Genomic DNA, 22,248 nt, shown 5'->3' with positions numbered 1-22,248 from the left:
CACACACTGCCATACATGCCCCATCCTCCCACCGCCCCCCCCAGAGGATGATCCAACACGCCCCCTCTCCTCCTCCCCCCCCCACCCCCCCAGAGGATGATTCACCACGCGAAAAGAAAGTCTTACCAGCCCATTTCCTGTAGAATTATTGCCTTGCGCTAATCATGGATAAAGGAGGCAATCTGTGTCCACACTTTGCCTAGGCTCCCTCTCTGTGACCACCCTCTCCCTCGGCTCCCTCTCTGTGTCCACCTTCTGCCTCGGCTCCCTCTCTGTGTCCACCCTCTGCCTCAGCTCCCTCTCTGTGTCCACTCTCTGCCTGGGCTCCCTCTCTGTGTCCACTCTCTGCCTGGGCTCCCTCTCCATGTCCACTCTCTGCCTGGGCTCACTCTCTGCCTGGGCTCACTCTCTGCCTGGGCCCACTCTCTGCCTGGGCCCACTCTCTGCCTGGGCCCACTCTCTGCCTGGGCCCACTCTCTGCCTGGGCCCACTCTCTGCCTGGGCCCACTCCTTCACCCATTCCCCATAGCCCTGCAAATGTTCTTTTTTCAGGTAATTATTCAATTCTGTTTTGAAACCCATGTTTGAATTTGCATCCACCGCACACCCTGCCTGTGTAACAAGTCACTGTGTAGAACCATTTTTCATGTTAGGTCTGGTTTTTTTGCCAATTACTTTAAGTTGGTGTCTTTTGGTTCCCTGGCTTTCTGCCAATGGGAACAGTCTCTCCCTCTCTATCCTGTCTAGACCCCTTGTGATTTTGAACACCTCGATCAAATTTCCTCCAACCTTCTCTTCTCCAATGAGAATGGCTTCAGCTTCTCAAGTCTGCCCACAAGAGGTGTAATGAGAGCTTCATGGGAGCAAGAAATGATTTTTTGTGGAATTATAAAGATATTTTCCTTTGTACAAAAGAAGGCTTCAAATACTTTGTCAGGATATAGATATGTAAATCATTCAAGTTACAACTGAGCATTGAAATAAAAATCTACATTTCACTGCAAACCTACATTTAATCCCAACACTGTAAACAAACATTCCTGTGTGAGTATTCACATTTAATATAATTAACTGTAATATTACAGCTTTCAGCATAATAAATTCTACTTCATATGACCTCTATTTTACTAACTATATATGGGAAAAGTAAATACATTCTAATGGGGCAATAAAATGTATACTCATCACTAATTCTCTCCTCTGCACTACCTATTTCTTCATATACAGGTATCTGTATTGAAGTCACACCATCTCTTATGCAAATTAAATGTCTGGACTCCTTCTACAAACAAAGACAGTATTAGTCACAGTGCCTTGTATCCATGACAATGCTACGGTTACTTTGGCAGAAAAACACCACACACAATCCTTCCTCCTATAAAACCGAGTCCACATCCAGAACACAGTTTCATTGATGCTGAGTCAGCATTAGAGTAAAAGCAGAAACTTCACAATGACCCATTCCTCCAATTATCACTGAATATCTTGTCAGAAACATAAATTCCAAGATGACATCACTGAGTACGGGCTCCCCTAACAACCCAATAAATGTTGCCACATACAGAAATTTGAAAGTTATTTGCAAAATTACACGTTAAAAATGTTGAATACTGGTATGAATAAGGCAGAAAAATTACCACTTTACCCTTACCACTGACATTGTGCTTAGGCGTTGCCCGTCGATAACACACTTGACAATATTGCTTACTTGTCTTCCAATACTTCACTTACCTGCAGGATCATTTATTATTTAAGAAATTATGAAATGGCTTGGATGCCTCAGTAATTAATTGCGATTGATTTAAGTGTCACCTACTGTGTGCTTTATTAATCCCGGGGTCAGATCGTACTTAATTAGCAACATGAACAGTATCATGGAGTTTTGGGTGTTCTGGATAGCACTACAAATAGTTACACCTTCCAGATTAAGTTTGTTTTTGAGTAGTGGTGAGGCACAGAGTTATGGTACTCTGCATTGCTGCTCCCACTCAAGAGATCATCAAGAATTAGAGGGCACAGATTCAAAATAATGGGCAAAAGGAGTAAAAGTGATGCAAGGAAAATCGTTTGCACCCAGAGGGTGTTTGGAGTCCGGAATGAGCTTCGTGAGGGAGTGGTGGAGGCAGGTTTGATTGAGGTGTTCAAAAGGAAATTGGATAGCTATCTGAAAATAAAGAATGTGCAGGGTTACGGTGATAAAGCCAGGATAAATGGGATTGGGTGGAATGTTTTTTCAGTGAGTCAGCGCAGCCTCAATGGACCAAATGGCCTCCTTCTGCATTGTAAATGTTTTGCTATAAAGAACAGGAACCTAGAATAACAAACATGCCTTTTTCTGATTACGATCCTGCAGAATTGCTAAATGTAATGTGGAAGTACATAATATCAAAAATAACAACTTCATAAAGACTCACAGAATATATTAAGCAATGACACAGAGTATGAATACATCTCATTTTTTCAGAACAGAAACCTTGACCAGCTTTATTGTAACAGTGTATTACAGTATACTGTCACTTTAATACATCCCTTTTGTTCAATTAGTTTGGTCAGAACAATAATTAAATGCTTAAATATTAAAGCTTTAATGATCTTGGGCGAAGGGCCTGTTTCCATGCTGTAAACCTCTATCTCAAGTCTATCTAAAGTCTCACTTCTCCACCTGCATTCTACCAAAGAGGAATACAACATTTTCAGAGACTTGTAATTGCTTTAAACTGCAAGTAAATTTTGAATTATCGACAGTAAATTTGGACTGAAAAAAATGGGGAGGCAAGGGGAGGAATTTTCCGTGCCCCCGCAGCGTCTTTCTCAGCTGTGGGAGGCGGCCCACCATTGGCCAGATACGGGGTTTTCTGGTCCCGCTGTTGTCGATGGAATTTCTGATTGGATCCAAACCCCACCACTGGGAATCCCGTGTGCGGGGGTTAGCCATCGGCAGGACTGGAAGATCCTGCTGGCGGGAATGGTCGGAAAAAGCCACCTCCTGGTTTCCTTTAGACGTGTATATACTCACTCTCTGAACCAGCAATAAAATCATTTTCCCACACCCACCTTACCATCGAATATAAAACAATAAAACAGATGATAAAAAGTTTCAGTCGCTTTTCGTTATTTAGATGATTGGTTCTCCTTGTTTCAGGCTCTCTGCCTCTGGATTCTCCTCCAACAGGGAGGATGCTAAATATCACAGATAGCTTGAAGCCAGAAGAAAGTCAGCATATGGTGAATAATGGGCACAATCTTGCATCATACCACTCTGTGGCTCAGCACAAAGGTACTGTGGTGAACCATCGTTGGTTCCCACTGGATAGTACTGAGCCAGGGCTGGCCAGTACTACAAGGATGTATATATGTTACTGTTGGATTGTACTACTGTTGCTGTTGGGTTAGGGTGGGGTTGTTACACCTGTGTTTGTTACTGTTGTGGCACATCCCAGTCGGGCTCCGCCTCCTGGGAGAGGTATAAGAGTCCCTGCTCTGGCCGGGACCCCTTCAGTCTGGGATAGTGTACTTAAGTTCTGATAGCTTTATTAATAGTTAATAAAAGCCTTCATTTACTGAAGCTTCGAGCCTCGTGCCTAAATTGATGTGCATCAATTTTATTAACTATTATTAAACTCTCGACGGAAGAAAAAAAGGAAGGAGAGTATGGAGCAAATTCTCAAGCCAGAACGTCTGCCACTAGATCCACGTGCGGTGGGCGCTTCTAACACCTTCGACCACTGGCTGAAGTGTTTCGAAGATTACCTAGCAGCCTCCGCAGCGGTCACTACAGATGATGACAGACTCCGGGTCCTCCATGCGAGGGCAAGCGACACAGTCTACCTCCCGATCCATGCGGCCACCACTTACCCTAGGGCCCTCGAGCTTCTAAAGAAGCGCTATACAAAACCACCTAACGAGATACACGCTCGTTACCTCCTCGCTACACGACGTCGGCAGTCGGGCGAAACCATGGAGGACTATGCCAATGAGCTCTTACAGCTAGCCAGGGGCTGTGACTGCAAAGCTGTGTCGGCTGAGCAGAGCATGTACGACCTCGCCCGAGATGCGTTTGTGGCTGGGGTCGGGTCATCATACATCCGTCTCAAACTGCTGGAAAAGGGTAATCTCAATCTTACCCAGGCCATCGAATTAGCTGAAATGCTCGAGTCGGCTTCAAAGAGCTTAGTCTTATGTCCAGAGGACCACGTGGAGACAACGTGGCAGGAGCAGTCGCAAATCCCTCCTCGCCCCTCGGGCTCGAAGTGCTGTGTTATGGCGTGCTCCCATTTGGGCCAGACGACGGCTGCAGCCCCATGCGGCCCGCGGTGCTATTTCTGCGGAGAAGCAAAACATACCCGACAAAAGTGTCCCGCTAAAGCGGTAATCTGCACCGCATGCGGTAAAAAAGGTCATTATGCAAAGGTATGCAGATCGAAACCCAGGAACGGCAGTGCGGCCTGCGATTCTTCGGAGCTGGGATCATCACCATCATCGTCGAAGTCGTCGCGTGGTTCGTCCACGTGCGAGTCCAGGACGACGCCATTACGGTCGACGGAGTCGGAGGAGTATGACCACCAGGGGTCGCTGAGTTTGGCGCCCTCACCCACGTGCGATTCATGGGGGCGGCCATGTTGGTCGACGATGACCATGAGCGACCAGCAGGGGTCCTCAGCATCGACTTCAGCTGCCTGCAGTGGCGTTCATGAACCAACGGTGGCGTCGATCATCCTGGACCAGGCTAAGCCTCATAGGCTCGATCGTTCAATGATGGATATCCAGGTAAACAGATTGGAACGTGTACTTTCTAAACATAATCGATGAGTACTCCCGGTTCCCGTTTGTTGTCCCCTGCTTGGATCCATCCGCTGCCACGGTGATCAAGGCATTCCATGATCTTTTTACCCTGTTCGGGTACCCCAGCTATATCCATAGCGACAGGGGCTCGTCGTTCATGAGCGATGACTTGAGGCAATTCCTGCTCTCATACGGGATTGCCTCTAGTAGGACCACGAGTTACAACCCTAGGGGTAATGGACAGGTGGAACGAGAGAATGCTACAGTCTGGAAGGCTGTCCTACTGGCGTTGAAATCCAAAGGTCTTCCAGTCTCCCGTTGGCAGGAGGTCCTCCCTGATGCGCTTCACTCTATTCGCTCCCTCCTGTGTATGGCAACCAATGCTACTCCCCACGAGAGGATGTTCTCATTCCCTCGGAAGTCTTCCTCGGGGATATCTTTACCAGCTTGGTTGACGTACCCAGGGCCCGTCCTCCTGCGGCGACATGTAAGGGCCCGCAAGTCCGACCCCTTGGTCGAACAGGTCCACCTCCTCCACGCCAACCCTCAGTATGCCTATGTGGCATATCCTGACGGGCGAGAGGACACGGTCTCGATCCGAGACCTGGCGCCTGCAGGGGACGTAGCAACTCCTGTCGCTCCCATACCCCCAGTAACAAATCCATTATCTCTCATTTCTTCCCCGGACACGGCGCGGGCAGAATCGGGACCATTGCTTAACAATTTTACTCCAATGCACAGCTTGCCTGAGCCCCGAAGATGGTCGCCACCGCAGGGCATGTCAGGATCCCCTGCACTACCGTCTCATCAGGGTCAACCGGCCTGTGAGTCCGTGGAAGAACAGCTGGACGCCGTTTTGGGGAGAACGCCACCGCAAGTGCCTACTCCGATGTCACCGCCGGTATTGAGGAGGTCACAACGACGGTGCGGTCCTCCAGACCGTCTGAACTTATAGACTGCTGACACTTTATTCTGTTTTTGTACCCCGCCGGCCTTTGTTCTCAAAGGAGGGGTGAATGTGGTGAACCATCGTTGGTTCCCACTGGATAGTACTGAGCCAGGGCTGGCCAGTACTACAAGGATGTATATATGTTACTGTTGGATTGTACTACTGTTGCTGTTGGGTTAGGGTGGGGTTGTTACACCTGTGTTTGTTACTGTTGTGGCACATCCCAGTCGGGCTCCGCCTCCTGGGAGAGGTATAAGAGTTCCTGCTCTGGCCGGGACCCCTTCAGTCTGGGATAGTGTACTTAAGTTCTGATAGCTTCATTAATAGTTAATAAAAGCCTTCATTTACTGAAGCTTCGAGCCTCGTGTCTAAATTGATGTGCATCAGGTACATAGCCATCAACCACCCATTATGAATATTTACCTTGATGTCACCCCCTTCTCCAAATTAAATCATTGCCGAACAATTAATAAAAATATCCTTTAACTTTAAGTTAATTCATGGCTTAAGGCACAGCTTGACATACTTACTCAAGTGTCTCAAAGTGGCCAAGAATGTCTTACAGTCATACAATCCCAACAGTGCAGAAGGAGGCCATTCAGCCCATCGAGTCTGCACTGACTCTCCGACAGAGCATTTTATCCAGGCCCTATCCCCATAACCAAACGTATTTACCCGGCTAATAACCCCTAACCTACATATCTTTGGACTGTGGGAGGAAACCGGACACCCGGAGGAAACTTACGCAGACACGGGGAGAACATGTAAACTCTGCACAGTCACCCAAGCCGGGAATCGAACCTGGGTCCCTGGCGCTGTGAGGCAGCAGTGCGAATGTTTTTGACTGTAATAAATATCAAAATAAATATTTACAGTATTTCAGTAAGATTCCACTGAACTCTTATTCATAATTCCACAATTAGAAATTACTGCTTTAATAAATGACTCCTGAAATCTGCTCTAGTTCTATGGAAGTAAATAGGATGCAGTTTGAGATGAAAGATTCAAAATGTACTCTGCTGACTTTGATGGTATCAGCCATTTGATTCTGTTCAATGATGCCCTATTTATGAAAGCACAAGGCTTGTATATTATCAATAATTAAAATAAATTTAATGTATTCCATTCCTTATTCTGAATAAATGTGACAAAATTTAAGACTGAACAGAATTGTATCAATCTTGACAGGAAATGATATAAAACATGTTTCCTTTGCGATTTGCCAGATGGCAAAGTAATGTTTCCCCATGGCAAATAAATGAGTTAGTGTAAATAGATCACATGTTGTAATTGGATTGTGCAGATAGATAGCTGCAAAAAAAAACTTTTCCATTAGATACATCAGAATATCTACCTGAAAATGTTTATAAAATATACTATGTATAGAAACCATTTGATCACTCGGTAATTCATAATGGAAAGAAAAAATGGCAAATATAGTACCTGCCATAAGTATTATTGATGCATGTTAGGAAGATTACAGGAGACAAAGCAACCACGCTAAAAATCCGGATATGCAGTAAACCCCTTCAGGAACTATGATTCTTTCTAATATATTTTATACATTAAAAATTTTCAGCAACTTTTCTCGTGTTATATGTTGCCAGCCCCATGAATTGCCTGATGTCTCTGTGCCCAACGCCATTGTCATTTCCAAATGCTTGTTCCAATTATTTCACTTGCTGGATATCCATCTTTACTGCACCTTACCTCTGACCTGCCTGCTCAACTTCTCATCATTAATGTCTGACACTCTCAAAGCACCAGAAATTGGGGTTGTGTTGGCTTCTCGAGTAGCATTTTGCTACATCTCTAACATTTCTCTCCTATGTCAGTGAAAGTCCAAATGGAAAGAAATGGCAAGAGGATGAAAATCAGAGTGGTTGGGAAGCACAGACTTGAACAGGAGCAGCAGGGATTGCAGCAGTACAGCTGCCAGTTCCAAAATTCAAAAAGTACCATCCTTTCTGCTTATTTAAATCCCACAATGACTTTTTTTTTCAAAATACCAGCTTTCTCTTGATGTTGCCAAGCCAGCTGCTGCCAGTGTATTCTTGCTCATCTGTTTGGCAGATTTACTACCCTCTACGTGAAGCAACTTAATTTCGACAGCCTGTTCGCCCTGCCTTCCATCATGTCAGGGAAACCAAGAAATTGAAATAATTTTATGATGGTAAAATGTTCTTGTCATATTTCTTAAACTGATGAGGATGTGTGAATGGGAATTGAAGCAAGAGGCAGGGTGAATATCTGAACATAAACTGACAATAAGAAGTGGGATTGATTACAGTAATGAGACGAGGAGGACTTCAAACAGATGCTTACATTAAGCAATAACAGAAGTAGATTTGAATGGGTTGTTCAAAAGAGGATTTATACAGGTTCCAAAAGAAAGTTGTCTATAGGTAAAGTAAGGAGAGGATTAGTTTACCCTTTCTTTAAATCCTAAGAAATAATGTAAAGAAGTGAATTTAATCAATTCTGGGAGACTGAATTTCTAAAGAGACTGGATGAGGAATAGAGAGATCAAAGGGGAATAATACATTTAACCTATGGAGGAAATGTCTTAGACCTCAGCTGACAGTAGGAATCTTTGGTCAAACTCCCATCAAGCAGTCCGAATGAAGCCAGATCTGAAGAAGACACTGCAGAGGATACCCCAAGAGAAATTAAAGTTCCTGAGAGGAATTTTCCCATCACACCCGCCATGGGAATTGTAGTTGGTGGGAAAGACCATGCAAAGGTCCGTTGACCTCTGGTGGGAATTTCCAGCCTTGGGGCGAGCGCGGTCGGAAAATCCCACCCTGAGTGATTGAAAATACTGGACTTTTACAGATTTAAAAATCTATAGGGAGTTACTGAACTCATTAGGAGAACATTAGCTCTGAAGATAGTTAGATTAGGTTTGTGAGGAGTTGTTTTAAAGGATTTACATGCCATTCTATTTAATTTAATTTCCCCACCTTTTTCTTAATAAATGTTTACTTTGCTGTAAGATCAGTCAGGAGCATAATTTCTGGATTTCAGAACTTCTCCTCATACTATACAGATCGCAGAAATAAAGGTGTTGGCTGTTGTTTCTAGTTTCCCTTTTGAGATTTGAGCACTGTGGAATTTGCCATTATCCATGGCATGTGGGTGCAATCTTACCTGCTGTCCACACCTCAGCTCCCACAGCAGCGAGATCAGAAGGCGGGGGGAGGCAGTGACAGATCTGGATCTCTGTTTTGTACCATTGTGCAGAACAGAGAGATTGGCACAAGCGCAATGGCGCCCTCTGCTGCAATCTATCGGCTTTCAGTGAGTTTAGGCCCCACCCCTCCCTCTGCTGGCAGGAAACAGATTTTGCTCCATTGTTTCCTCAGAGTGTGGTAAGATTGGATTTTTAACCTGTTTTCACTCTTTCAGCACTTAGAATTTTTTTGGTCAGATCGTCCCCACAATTTTTGTTATTAAAGTTGCTTTGATAATTTAAATAAAAACCTCAGGAAATTGTATTCTTATGAATTTGTTGAACATTTTTGGAATTTTTATTTAATAATTGTGATAAGATTGGCCTTAAACAAAGGCATTGAAATGTAGAGAATAAACAAATAATTTCCAGGATATCAGCAGAACAGAAACTGGTGTAAAAAGAGGTCGGTGTGGTTGGTGAAAGTGGATTTTACATAATAACAATAATTTGCATTTGTATAGTGCCTTTGATATAGAAACATATCTCAAGCTGTTTCACAGAGCCACAGTCATGCTGGAATCAGCATCAGACAAACAGATTATTTCACCACTAACACAAGGAGTTTGGGAAAAACCATAATGTAGTCAGTTAGAAACTGGAAATTTCTGAGCTAAAAGCAGCGAGGGAAAACAAACTGGTCTGCGATTGAAATTATATCAGAAGATAACATGTCATGGAGATAAGCAAGGACCAAGGTGGCATAATCAGAGGCAGCACATTCCCAGGGGATCAGCTCATTGCCAATGTTGCAGGGTGGCTGTAAGTGTTATTAATATCTGCTCCAAGGGCACTCATATCCAAGCTGCAATATTGAAACAACTTTTCAGTCCTTATACTTTATTTCTCAGGCTTATTACAAGCTTTGCTGGCCAATAACCAGACATCCAGATTTACCAAGAAAGGGGTCACCTTTCACAGACAGGCCTCCTGTAGCATGATGTGCATTCTGCCAGGCATGAAGGGTCACTGCTGTTCCATTAATTTCCCCAGAGTTATTATTATTCCATAGTAATATTTTCTCCATCGACCCTCCAGCCTTGCCAAAGCTTGCCAGCAGTTTAAATGTATTTTCAACATGTCTAACAGCTGTAAGATCTCTGCCTGTCATGCGAGCATTTAAACTTAAGTGGCTACATCCCTTGAAATCTGACCTGTGATTTTCCAATCCCTCTGTTAAACCAGGACACTGCATAAAGCCCAAACTGCAATATAAACTGTGAATAATTAAGGAAACAAACTAAGCCAGAAAAATGTGATGAGACATGACACTTTTATGTATATTTGTCAGCCATACTGAATAAAAAATTAGTAGCGTTATGAAGTGCTGCTGTTATAGTTGCCAGATGTACAATGCCTATAGCAGATTCATCATTATCTACTCATTTAAAAGCAATGTTCCATGCTACAAACAATCAGGAACAATTAAGTTGCAGAATTCTTACCGAGTAGCTGTCGCTATACTGGAAATGTAACCTGGAACTTTCTTCTGCCGTTGGACTCAATGGTTTTGGATCAGACATGGATCGTTGCATCACCTTGATGGTCCGAGGACTGAGAGGTTGATTTTTTGGTGGTTCAGGAGCCATCAGTTTCTGCGCGCTTTTGTCAACAGAAGATGATTTCTCATAGGGCACAAAGACTGCCTCCAATTCTTTGTTTGGGGACATTGGTGAGATTGGTGAGTATAAAACCTTCGGAGATTTGGGTGGAGAGGGAGCAACTTGAATGGAGGAATCTGCTCGAAGATGATTTGAATAACCTATTTCTAAAGGTGTCGGACGCTTTTTATCAGTTTTTTGTGGGGATATGGCTGTAATTATCTTGTGACTCAGGTACTGGGGACTTTGTCCATCTGAATCTGTTTCTGTCTGGCAACCTAAGCTTTCACCTCGGTATGTTTTCTCAGGAGCTGAAATATGCTTTACGATTTCAATTTTGGATTCAATTTTAGCCCTTATTGAAGGTGTCCTTATTATTCCCTCAGGTTCAGTCTGAACAGAAATCTCAGCTACAGTCTGCATAGCAATATTAGAGAGTTTTGCAAAATGTGTGCGTTTTGTTTTATCTATCTCTGTCCCACCATCTGCATACTTCCCCACACGAGACTTCCGCCTTCTGGTGGGAACATCCCAGTCTTCCTGATTATCTTCATCATCAGTCTGAACACAGCTATCCACACTCTTCTTTGTTCTTCTTCTTCGACTGGTGTAACATCTTTCTGTTCCCTCCTCATCATCAGTCTGGACTCCGCTGTCAACTATCTTTTTGTATGATCTTGGCTCTTGTATATTTCCATCAAGATTGTCACCGTACTGACCACGCAGCCTTGGCATGGAGCTCCTCTTTCTCAGTGCTCTAGCCTCTCGGACGTCAATATCTTTCAAAGACATTTCTGACACCGAACTCAGCATGCAAGGTTGAGGAACATGCTGTGGAATGCCATCGGATTGAGCTGTATACCACGGCTGCGTCTGTGCTATATCATGTCCCATCATGGCTGAAGCTGTTGTACTAGCATCCTGGGAATGCCAGAACTGACCATTTTCTGCTGTTGTGTATTGCGACTCTATCATTGCTTGATCAGTTGTTGTCTGAGGAGAAGGGGAACCGGAAGGATCGTACGTGTACTGATAAATCTGCCGAATCTTTTGCTCTTCAAGTTGTTGTTGGAGTTGTTGCTGCAGCTGCTGTATTTGTTCGAGCTGCATCTGTTGCTGGGCTATTGTTTCTTGTTGTATCATAAACTGAGCTTGGCGCTCTTCCTCCTGTTGATAAAGGAGTTGTTGCTTCATTGTTTGAAGTTCCTGAAGTTCTCGCTGTACAATCAGCTTTTCTTGTTCTCGAAATATCTGGATCTCATGTCGTTCACGCTCGAGCTCTTCAGCAAAGCGAATCTGCTTCATCTTCTCAAATTCGAGGATTTCCCTTTCCATCAACAAATGTTTGTTTTCTTCAGATACGGGTGAAGTAATGGGAGACAGTTTGGGAACCACTGAAGGGTCAATGGGATGTTTTTGCATGTAATCAGTTTCAGTCTGCATAAAGCTGACCTCTGATGATGCATCTGGATATGTTGCTGTCATTGTTGTTAGGTTAGGCACAAGCGCAGATGTATCTAAACCTAGAGAAACCCCAGGACCCATCTCTCTTCCTATATCAGCAGTTGTCAAGTAACTGGAAGACTTGGGCATTGGCTGAATTTGTTGCAATGCTGATAGCGAAGGCATTGTATCACTGCTATGGAGACCAAGAGATGTGCTGAATATTGAACCTGGCTGAGTAGTAATTGCAAAGGTGGACGGGATTGGAGTTGCCACAGAAGAATAAACAACACCACCAGAAGAACGTAAAACACTTGGCATGCCATAGTGACTTCCTATTGCTGATGTTATTCTTGCTTGAGAATACTGTGGCGTGCCAGTGTCAGCAATCACTTGACGTGTATCTGGATAGTTCAATGTTCCCTTGCTGAGATGATCTTGAGGCTGAGTACAAACTGCAGAATAGTCCATTAATTCACCTGTAATTATAGTGTCAGAAATAGAACTCATTCCGAGATAATCAAATTGATTTGTGGGGATAATCATTGCCATTCCATCCAGGTGATTAAAGCAAAGATTGCATGCAATTCTTCATCATCATTAACAGTTGCAATTACACATGAAGCAAAAACAATGCTGAAAAAACATGCAATGCATGCAACCAGCTGTCGGCAAATAAAAAGATCAAATAATAAAGTGCATTCCATTTTCACATGCTTAAAGTTCTGTGTATAAAAAAAGGATTAGAAATGATGCAAAAGAAAAGGATTAGCCCAGTATGAGTTGTGGGAACCCATGCAGTTTAAATTTTAAAGAAAGATCTGTCGCTGTATCATACTGACCTGTTGTCAGCTTCCCTGCTGTTAGATCTACCGCAGCATCCGTATCACTGCTGCAATAGTCAAAGCTATGCTTGCTTTTATATAAAAACAGACCAGCTTCAGCCAAGTTGGTATCAGACATGGAAGGCTTCATGCTCCCAAATCCTCGATAACCTTGCGACCCACCGCGGCCATATAGATAGTGGTCATCTCTGTACCCATAACGGTCTTCCGGGAGAGTGGAAGCAGGTTGCTGCGTCAGAGATGAGCAACTGCGGCCAAATGGGAATTTGTAAACCATATCACAGCAAACATTCCGCCTTCCAGCGGTTAGATCTACAGGTTTGTCTTCCTCCTCGACAATTGTAGTAACAATTCCTGATGTTAATTCATCCATTGTCGCCATCATCCGATGGGGCTTTGTTGTGCTTAAATCAACTGCTTTATCTTCTGGTTCCATATCTATCCATCCATTGGTTGTACCAACAGGAGCTTTGGTTACTGGTTCTGTAACAGGCCAGCCTGAAATGGGAGCAGCAGTACTCGAGGACAGGTTGATTGGTACTTCCATCGTACCTGTTGCAGGTGACTGACAATAAGCAATACTGCATGCTGCTTCATCAATTTTGGTTGTTAGCTGAAGTGGTATAGACACTACATGGGCAAGATCCACAGACCTTTCAAAACTGTCAGTGGTAGCAGTAAACGTTGTGGTGGTTGTACAGGTAACAACAGTCATACTTCCAGTAGACATTGCCAGTGTTGAAACTGGAATTTGTTCATCAGATCCAGTTGTTTTTAGATTCACAATAGCCGGCTGAACTGTGCTGATATGACGGATGCCACCAGAATCAATCACTAAAGCATGCCGTCTTCCATCAATGGAGAAAGTAGACAAATCCATTCCATTATTTGTCATTCCGGCATCTAAATTTGTCAAAGTACGAAGATCGATCACATCACTTGTAAACTGTGCTGTGTGTTCTAGTGTTCTCCCATTTTCTTGAAATTCAGAATATTTTCTTTCAGGAGGTATGGTTATAGCGACACTAATTGTGCCAGTGCTCGGCACTTTATCATAGATCAATGAAACTGGTGCCTGGGAGACATCGGTTGAGGTCCCATGTTCAACTGTTGACACAACACCCTGTGCCAAACTCTGATAAAAATAAACTGTCTCTGATTTGCCCTTTTCAACTATTTTCTGAGTTTCCAAAGATTTGGTAAAGTGGGCCAGGGAAATCGCTGACGGTAGACACGATGGACCATGCTGTTTTGAAGGAGATACTAACGATTGGGCGGTCGATGCTTGGCAGGTTACAGATTCTGTTGGAGTACCAGGTTCAGATGGCAAAGTGATCACTACATATGTGGCTTGGGAATGCATAGTTAACTTTGGAGAAGATTTATTTGAATGTGGGGAGATGGGAGATGTGGGAGAGATTAGTTTGAAATCTCCTGGTGAAGTCAAGTTCAAAGACAAAGTTGCAGTTGAGGTTGAAGGTTTATGTTGTAAATCACTTGGCCTATGCGCTGTTATTGGAAGATGAGCAAATGAAGGCTTTGGCGGAATTGCAGGTCGTATTCCATCTGTTGGTCTCGTGGTGAAAACCAATCCTGATGGAATGGAGGCTGGTTTAGGTGGTACGGGAGGTGGCATTGGATGAAACATTTTTCCATTTACTGTTAAACTGCTCTGGTCAAATGTATTAGATAAACTAGATACAACACTAGTGTGCATAGGGATTCCCATTCTACAGGCTGGTACATCACCTGCGGATCTCTTTGGGATGATAACTGGCTTTGGAAAGGTTGAAGTGGGTAAAGGAGGGGGAGGAGGTGGTGGAGGGAATGACGAATCAGTCGCAGAATGTAATGTTGGCCGAGTAACAAATGATCCCCTTTCAAAAGGAACAGAAGGAACCCAAGTCGTAGTTTGGGTTGCAATTTTGTCTCTTCCTGGTAATGACACAGTGGAAGCTAATGCACCTACTTGTATTGGTTGCGTTTTCCCTGGGGGTCCATAAATTGCAACCCCCACTGAAGTTGGTGCCATAGATACTGAAGAGGTAGCTGTATGAGAAATACTATCCACAGCTGACTGTTTATCTAGAGGCTGTCTAGTTTCTGGAACTGAAGTCGTTGTAGTGGAGGTGAGAATCTTAGAGCTCTCTAGATTAGGAGACACAGAAATCTGTGCATGGTTTGACGTGGTTGTTTGCCCTGAAGGACCACTGGTTGAAATGGGATGCCCTTGTGGGATTTTTCCTGTTGAAGAAGTTAATGGGCTCACTGTAGGTGTGGCTCTTTGTGTTGAAGTGTAATTTTCTTCACTTGTGGCTATACTGAGGACAACAAAATCTTTTGTCTTCGATACATCAGCTGGCGTGGTGGAACAAACAGGACGGCTACTTGTCATGGTAACAGTAACCGTGCTAACAGGAGTGGCAAAAGCTGTCGATGTAACTGTTTTTGATGCTGTATCTCCCATCTCCCCGCTGCTGGTTGTACTCTCTGGTTTGCTTTCTTTGGCTGTTTTGGTGTAATTATCTACAAATTGCTTTTCTCTATATTCTACTTCAATGTCATCTTCCACAGAAAAGTGCTGGGTAATTTTAACGTCAGGAATAGCATGCATCATACTACCTGTTGACGGAGTTTGCACTGGTTCTGTAGCAGACAGTGGTATTGAGGCTGTACATTTGTCATCCACCTTTGTGGAAGCAGATATGAATACTGAAGGGCTACCAGTGGTCTCTGATTCAGCAGATGCCAGCGATTCAGGAGAGCTTGGCTGAGTTGGGCTAGTTCCAGGAGTCAGCAGTGTATTCTGTCTCTTCATGAGCTCCTCATAAGCAGCATCAGCATCTAACAACTGTTTTTGTGTCTTTGTGGAAGATTCTGTGACATCCAATGGAAATGAAACAAATGTTTCTTTAACACCAGCCAGGCTGGAAGGCAAATCCTGTTGATGGAGCTTTCCATCTGAAGTTTGGTTGTAATAATAATGTCCAGGATCACTGAGACCTGTGCTTTTCTTCATTATTTCTTCATAAATTTCATCTGGACTTCTTAATTTCTTTTCAGATTCTTGTGACAAACCAGTTCTGGTCCCCTGTCCTGTATGAAGAAAACGATTTTCTGTTGTCCCATTGTAAGTATCTTCCACGAGAGACTCATAGATATAATCTTCGATTAACATGCCTCCATATAAAGGCTCCTTTTCAAATATGTCATCAGGTTCTTTTTGATTCTGAAGAATTTTCGCTTTCTGCATCATCTCTTCATACGCTTCTTCTGCACTTTTCAAAGACTTCTGATTAATAACATCAACGTCTTGCATAATACGACCAGCACTTTCATCTGTTGGAGAATACAGTGACACAGATGTAGGCAATTTGTAAACTTTCTGGACCTCTATAATTTTTTCTGGATGTATTTCAAACCCTTCAGGTTCGGATTCAATACTTGGCGAATATTCCGAACATGAAGAGCGATGCAACTCTTCCATTTCTGCTGCTTGTCGCAACTCTTCCGTAGGTGAAGCATCTTCGATAGGTGAGAGATTACTTGGAGGGGTTTTTGGACGCTCACGTCTTCTCTGAGCTCTTAGTTCATCTTTATCTTTCTTTGATTTCTTTGTTGAACTCTTTCTTTGTTGCTGTTCTAACTCTCGCTGCTTTTCTTGTTCTCGCAGAAGTTCTTCTTCCTCTCGTAATTCTTCTTCTTCGGAAGAGTCCTCAATAGTAGGCAACAGAGGACCAGGCGATCTGTGCCTAGCCTTTCTTTGCTGTTTACTCTCCCCAAGCATCTTCTTGTGACTTGGGCTACTGTCACTATCTTCATCCAATGATGAAACTGATGTAGGTGAAGTACCAGGTGTAAAACTAGAGGTTGCATGCAGACTAGATGAGCCTTCACCTCGTGATCTATCTTCTGGTGAATCAGTTAAGCTCTCCATCTCTAACTCTGGTTCGTCTTCATAGTATAATCCATCGTTTTTGTTTTCTGAACCTTCTGCATACTTATTTGCAATAGAACTGTTCAAATCTATTGTTTTAAAACGCCTAAGGCCGCCACCAGCTGAGATAGACAACTCTTCATTGTCTTGGCTTTTAGTTTCTCTATACTTAGACTCTGGACTCACATCATACATTTCCTCTTCATCATCATCATCATGCCACGAATGCCGTCTTGCTGAATCATCATCATGACTTGTGCTACTTTTTTTTGAAAGACGTTTGTGCTTAACAGCTGGCCCTTTGCTCTCTGGGCGCCCTTTTCCACTTATCTCTTTCAACTGACTTCTGATATATTCATCTTCATCAGATCCTGATGCATCTTCTTCTGCACTCATTTCAATGATTTGTTTTCGAATAAAATCTTCTTCATCACCAGATCCTTGGCTATCACTGCTTGATGATCCAATGCTGGTCTTCCTCTGCCTGTGAGGGCGGGGTGAGTGCTCACTTTCGCTACTGTCTTCTAGGGAATCGTACCGTTGCCTCCTCACTGCCGCTTCATCCTGAGAAGCACAGCTTTCGCTGTGGCCTTTTTGAGCTAATGTATCTTCATGCCCGTGATCTTCCAGAGCATCTTCATCTTCTTCCTGAATGTCTTCAAGGTCCTCTTCATCCGAACTGTATGACTCTGGTGTAATTGGCAAGGTTCTTGGTCGGTGTCTCTCCCTCTCATGGTCAGCATAAAGTCCATAAGGATCTTTGTATTGGCCTGACTTCTCATTATTTAATGTATTTGCCTGAGCTTCTAAGATTGAAAGAACCGTACTTTCCAGCTTGGCAAGATCTGATGGGCTAGAGGGGCTACTTTCCTGAGAAACTGAATCTTTCCGAGCTGGCTCTTTCAGTAAATCTTTCTCTTCACTTTGAAGAATGGTTGGAATTTCACCCAGTGAACTTGATATACCATCCGATGAGTAACCCGTATCACTCAAACCTTGGGGGCTTTTTTGCTGCGGAAGGGCTGATGAATCTGACTTTTCTTCTTCTTTGTCCTGATTCAGAAAAGATAATATTTTGTTAAATGTGATGCAACTATTGATCATATAAATTTATAATTCCAACAATAACAACTGATTTCTTAAAGTCAATAAGTAACCCTGTTTTTATCACAACAGTGCCCAGCTGCAGGATGCCAACTCTGCATAAAATTCAAATTTGCTGCTGAAATTTTACACCAAAATATTGACAGTATTATTTAACATCTCATCTTTTTTACTTTGTAATAGTCTCCTTTTTGGCAACAACATTTAACCACCCACCAGTAACAAACTGAACACATTTAAAATGCTGTTACATTTCCAACGTCTAATGAGGGCATTGCTGAAAAAGAGAGATTTTGTTGAAGCTTCTTGCCTTGTACACTTCAGGACAATTTGCAAGAATACCAATGTCAGGAAGTAAAAGCAAATAATGCTGTATGAGAAGAGAATGCTGATTGGTTGGCAAGTGAACTCTGAATGCTTTGCCATTGGAATGCACCAGTTGATGATGACTGACAGTTAACTGCCAAGTACCGTTTGAAATTTAAACAGCCAGCTTGAATCTGGTTGGTTAGGACATTGCCCTAAGGCTGCCACTTATTTTGTTTGGCTGAAACACTGTTAGTGTACATATTCTTTCTGTCGGCAAAGAACAGGGCCCTGTATATTCACATTGTTTCTATGATGGGGGGTTATAGGTAGGCCTAGAAGGTAGGGATATGTTCGGCACAACTTGTGGGGCCGAAGGGCCTGTTTTGTGCTGTAGTTTTTCTATGTTCTTTTCTATGTTTCTATAGGTACACTCAAATACACTGCACTGTCCATCTGACAATCTTATATTGCTTGTCAAAATAATTCTTGGCACATTGAAGATTATTTTTTTCAAATGTGGTCCAATCACAGACTCATATATAATGTTGGACATTGTGTTTTGATTTTTGCTAACACGGATTGATTGGGTAGGGTCTGTACCTTGCCCATTATGAACAGCGGAAGGGACATGTTCTTTGATACAATCTATTAGTCTTTGGAACATACAGCCTACATACCTAGCATCACACTGACACTGAAATTCATATACGACATTACTCATTTGAGTGATGGGTGGAAAGCTTTTTTAGCTTGACCAGTAAAGGAATTAAGGGTTATAGTGAGCGGGTGGGTAAGTGGAACTGAGTCCATGAAAAGATCAGCCATGATCTTATTGAATGGCAGAGCAGGCTCGAGGGGCCAGATGGCCTACTCCTGCTCCTAGTTCCGATGCTTTTAATGGCAGCAGCAGCAGCATGAACCAGATAGTTTCACCTGTTGCTCAAATCTTTAAGATACCTTCCCCTTCCAGCCATTCACTGGCTCATTCCTCAGGACAATGCCTTGACCAGACTTGAGCTGTCTTGTTTAAATTTCAAACAATGCTTGGCAGTTAATAGTCAGTCTCATCAACAGGTGCATTCTCTATGGCAATGCCAATCATAGTCCTCTTGTCAACCAATCAGGACTTTTCTCATGCAGTATGTGTTGTTTCTCCCGACACTGGTAATCTTGCAAATTGTCCTGATGAGTGCGAGAAGAAAAGCTTTGATAAAATGTCTCTTTGTTTATTAATACTCATGTTCTGTTTTATCAAACACACATCAAATTACATCCATTTCGATACTGAACAATTAGGGAAATGTGAAATTATATTTTTCCAAATAATTTCCCTTAGTAAGTGGTCAGTGATATTGCACAGAGGAAATTAAAACAGTGACACTCAATACATAATCCAGTAAATCATTTCTGACTGATTCATAATTGCCTAAATAGCTGGTATAGTTTCAGGTTGAACTGTTGAATTGATCTATTTATAACACTTCTGTGTTTCTCTCATTTTGGATAAATACTTGCATCTTCTTTGATTCGTGGCAAAATTAGGAAATATCTTTGAAACAATTCAGATCCTTCAGTGGAATACTTAATATCGAGTTATTTGATTACATTTTACTAACCTTAAGAAAAATGAATAACTTTGTTTAGATAAAGCTGACAAAATCACGTATTGTTTACTACCTAATAAACATTGGTAAAATATTATAAAGATCTGTCCTTGAATTTTACACATATAAACATGTTTTAAGCTTAAAAGCAAATTACTGCGGATGCTGGAATCTGAAACCAAAAGAGAAAACGCTGGAATCTCTCAGCAGGTCTGACAGCTTTTGACAAAGGGTCATCTGGACTTGAAACGTCAGCTCTTTTCTCTCCTTACAGATGCTGCCAGGCCTGCTGAGATTTTCCTGCATTTTCTCTTTTGTTTTAAGTTTAAGTTTTATGTTAAAGTTTATTTATTAGTGACACAAGAAGGCTTATATTAACCCTACACTGAAATTACTGTGAAAATCCCCTAGTCACCAGTCGCCTGTTCGGGTACACTGAGGGAGAATTTAGCATGGCCAGTGTACCTAACCAATACATCTTTTGGTCTGTGGGAGGAAACCAGAGCACCCGGAGGAAACCCATGCAGATACAGGGAGAACATGCGAACTCCACACAGACAGTAACCCAAGGCTGGAATTGAACTCGGGTCCCTGGCGCTGTGAGGCAGCAGCGCTAACCACTGTGCCACCGTGCCACCCAAATATACTTCTGGTTCAATGACGTTGAAGAGATAAGTAAATTAAGGCTCTCTAAATATAATATTTCTTGATAAGCTCCAGAAGAAAAGGCACATTAACAAGAGTAAGAATGAAAGGTGACTTGTAATAGCATCGCCCCACCCTGACCACTGGAAATTTGGAGTTTTTGTTGCATCTTTGGACTTTTGCACATTACAACCCACATTAAAATGTTTTGGTTTTTGCAACAATTTTCTAAGATTACGACCGGAATCGCCACGTCCTACCCACCTTGGGAAGTGTATTGGGCAAAACACAGACCATGCAAAGGTCCGTTGACGTCGGGTGGGATTTTCCGGCATTAGGGCGAGCGTGGCTGGAAAATCCCACCCCACATATTTTATGGAATAAGTGAAAATGAAAGGAAGCTGTAAAAACACATCAAAAGCATTTTGCTTACTCTGAGATACAGTCATCCATCCCCAACTGATAGAATTTGTAAAGTGCTTGTGTAAACAGCCTCCCAATCAAAGCAGATCCAATGGATTTGATAACATTCTTTATGTAAAAATGAGTACATACAATTGCGATAGCAGCAACTGAAGCCTCCCGAGGAATCGCAAGGCAATGGAAAAATAAATTTAATATTTTTATTGCACCTAAATGTTGTTTTCTGCAGACACGATGACTAAGTGGCTCCATATTTCCCTCGCAATATAATAGCTGTTTTCAGCAATCAGACTCACAATAATGATAGTATGTTCAGTTAGTCAGCACTTGTCAAGGGAAAACGTGACAAGAGAATAAATTAAACTTTACAACCCTGTGGTTGTAGAACTCCACAGTTTGTAATGAGCAGTGAACTGGCCACTGAGACGATTAAGATTTTTCACTGAAAGACCCACAATAGAGCTTTACCTAAAACTGCTGGGAGAGTTGTCCAAATCTTAGGGGTGGCACAGTGGTTAGCACTGCTGCCTCAGTGCCAGGGACCTGGATTGAAATCAGGCCTTGGGTGATTGTGCAGAGTCTACGCAATTTCCCCGTGTCTGCGTGGGTTTCCTCCGGGTGCTCTGGTTTCCTCCCACAGTCCAAAAAACATGCTGGTTAGGTTGATAGCCATGATGAATTTTCCCTTAACGTCAGGGGGATTAGGATGGTAAACATGTAGGGTTACGGGGATAGGACAGGATCTGGGTGGAATTGTTGTCCGTGCAGGCTTAATGGGCCAAATGGCCTCCTTCTGCACTATTGATTCCATCTCCTGTTCTAACTCTGGTCATAACTAACTTACATAATTGTTCTGTGTTTTCCATGTTTAACTTGAAGACGATCCAGAGGATCACCTTGGAAATGTTTATTGTTTTATACAATGGCTGGGAGTGGAGCTCTACATGTGTACCAGAATGTGTGCAATCGTGTGTACAAGAGTTGATGCTGAAGTGAATGCTTGAGTCTGTGCAAGCAGGACAGGGTGTGTGCTGGAATGCATACAAAATTGTGTACAGGAGTGTGTGCATGCTGGTGAGTGTGCATGAGTGTGTGCACTCGAGTATGTACAGGAGTGTGAGCAGGAAGAGCTCACAGTGGAGTGCAGCCCAGAATTTGTGCAAGAATGCAAGCAGGACCGGATACTAGATTGTATACAGGGCTGTGTGTAACAGTGTGTGCAGGGGTGTGTGCAGGGGTGTGTGCAGGGGTGTGTGCAGGGGTGTGTGCAGGGGTGTGTGCAGGGGTGTGTGCAGGCGAGTGTGCAGGAATGTGTGCAGGAGTGTGTGCAGGTGAGTGTGCAGGAGTGTGTGCAGGGATTTGTGCAGGGGTGTG

At 43.1% G+C, this 22,248-nt stretch overlaps 1 protein-coding gene across 1 annotated transcript in view; it reads right to left on the bottom strand.

Moving 5' to 3' along the window:
- The window catches only part of LOC144507517 (protein piccolo-like), a 351,797-nt gene that overhangs the window by 321,800 nt on the left and 7,749 nt on the right, over window positions 1–22,248 (bottom strand). Inside the window, exons 2-3 of the mRNA XM_078234644.1 lie at window positions 12,850–17,842; window positions 10,409–12,486 (exon numbers count right to left, since the gene is read on the bottom strand). Of these exons, the coding sequence (XP_078090770.1) occupies window positions 10,409–12,486; window positions 12,850–17,842 (7,071 nt within the window). The remainder of the gene's footprint in view (window positions 1–10,408; window positions 12,487–12,849; window positions 17,843–22,248) is intronic.

Source organism: Mustelus asterias, chromosome 19 (assembly GCF_964213995.1).
Source record: "Mustelus asterias chromosome 19, sMusAst1.hap1.1, whole genome shotgun sequence".
Taxonomy (NCBI): Eukaryota; Metazoa; Chordata; class Chondrichthyes; order Carcharhiniformes; family Triakidae; genus Mustelus; species Mustelus asterias.
This window is presented reverse-complemented; position numbering and strand designations above follow the sequence as displayed.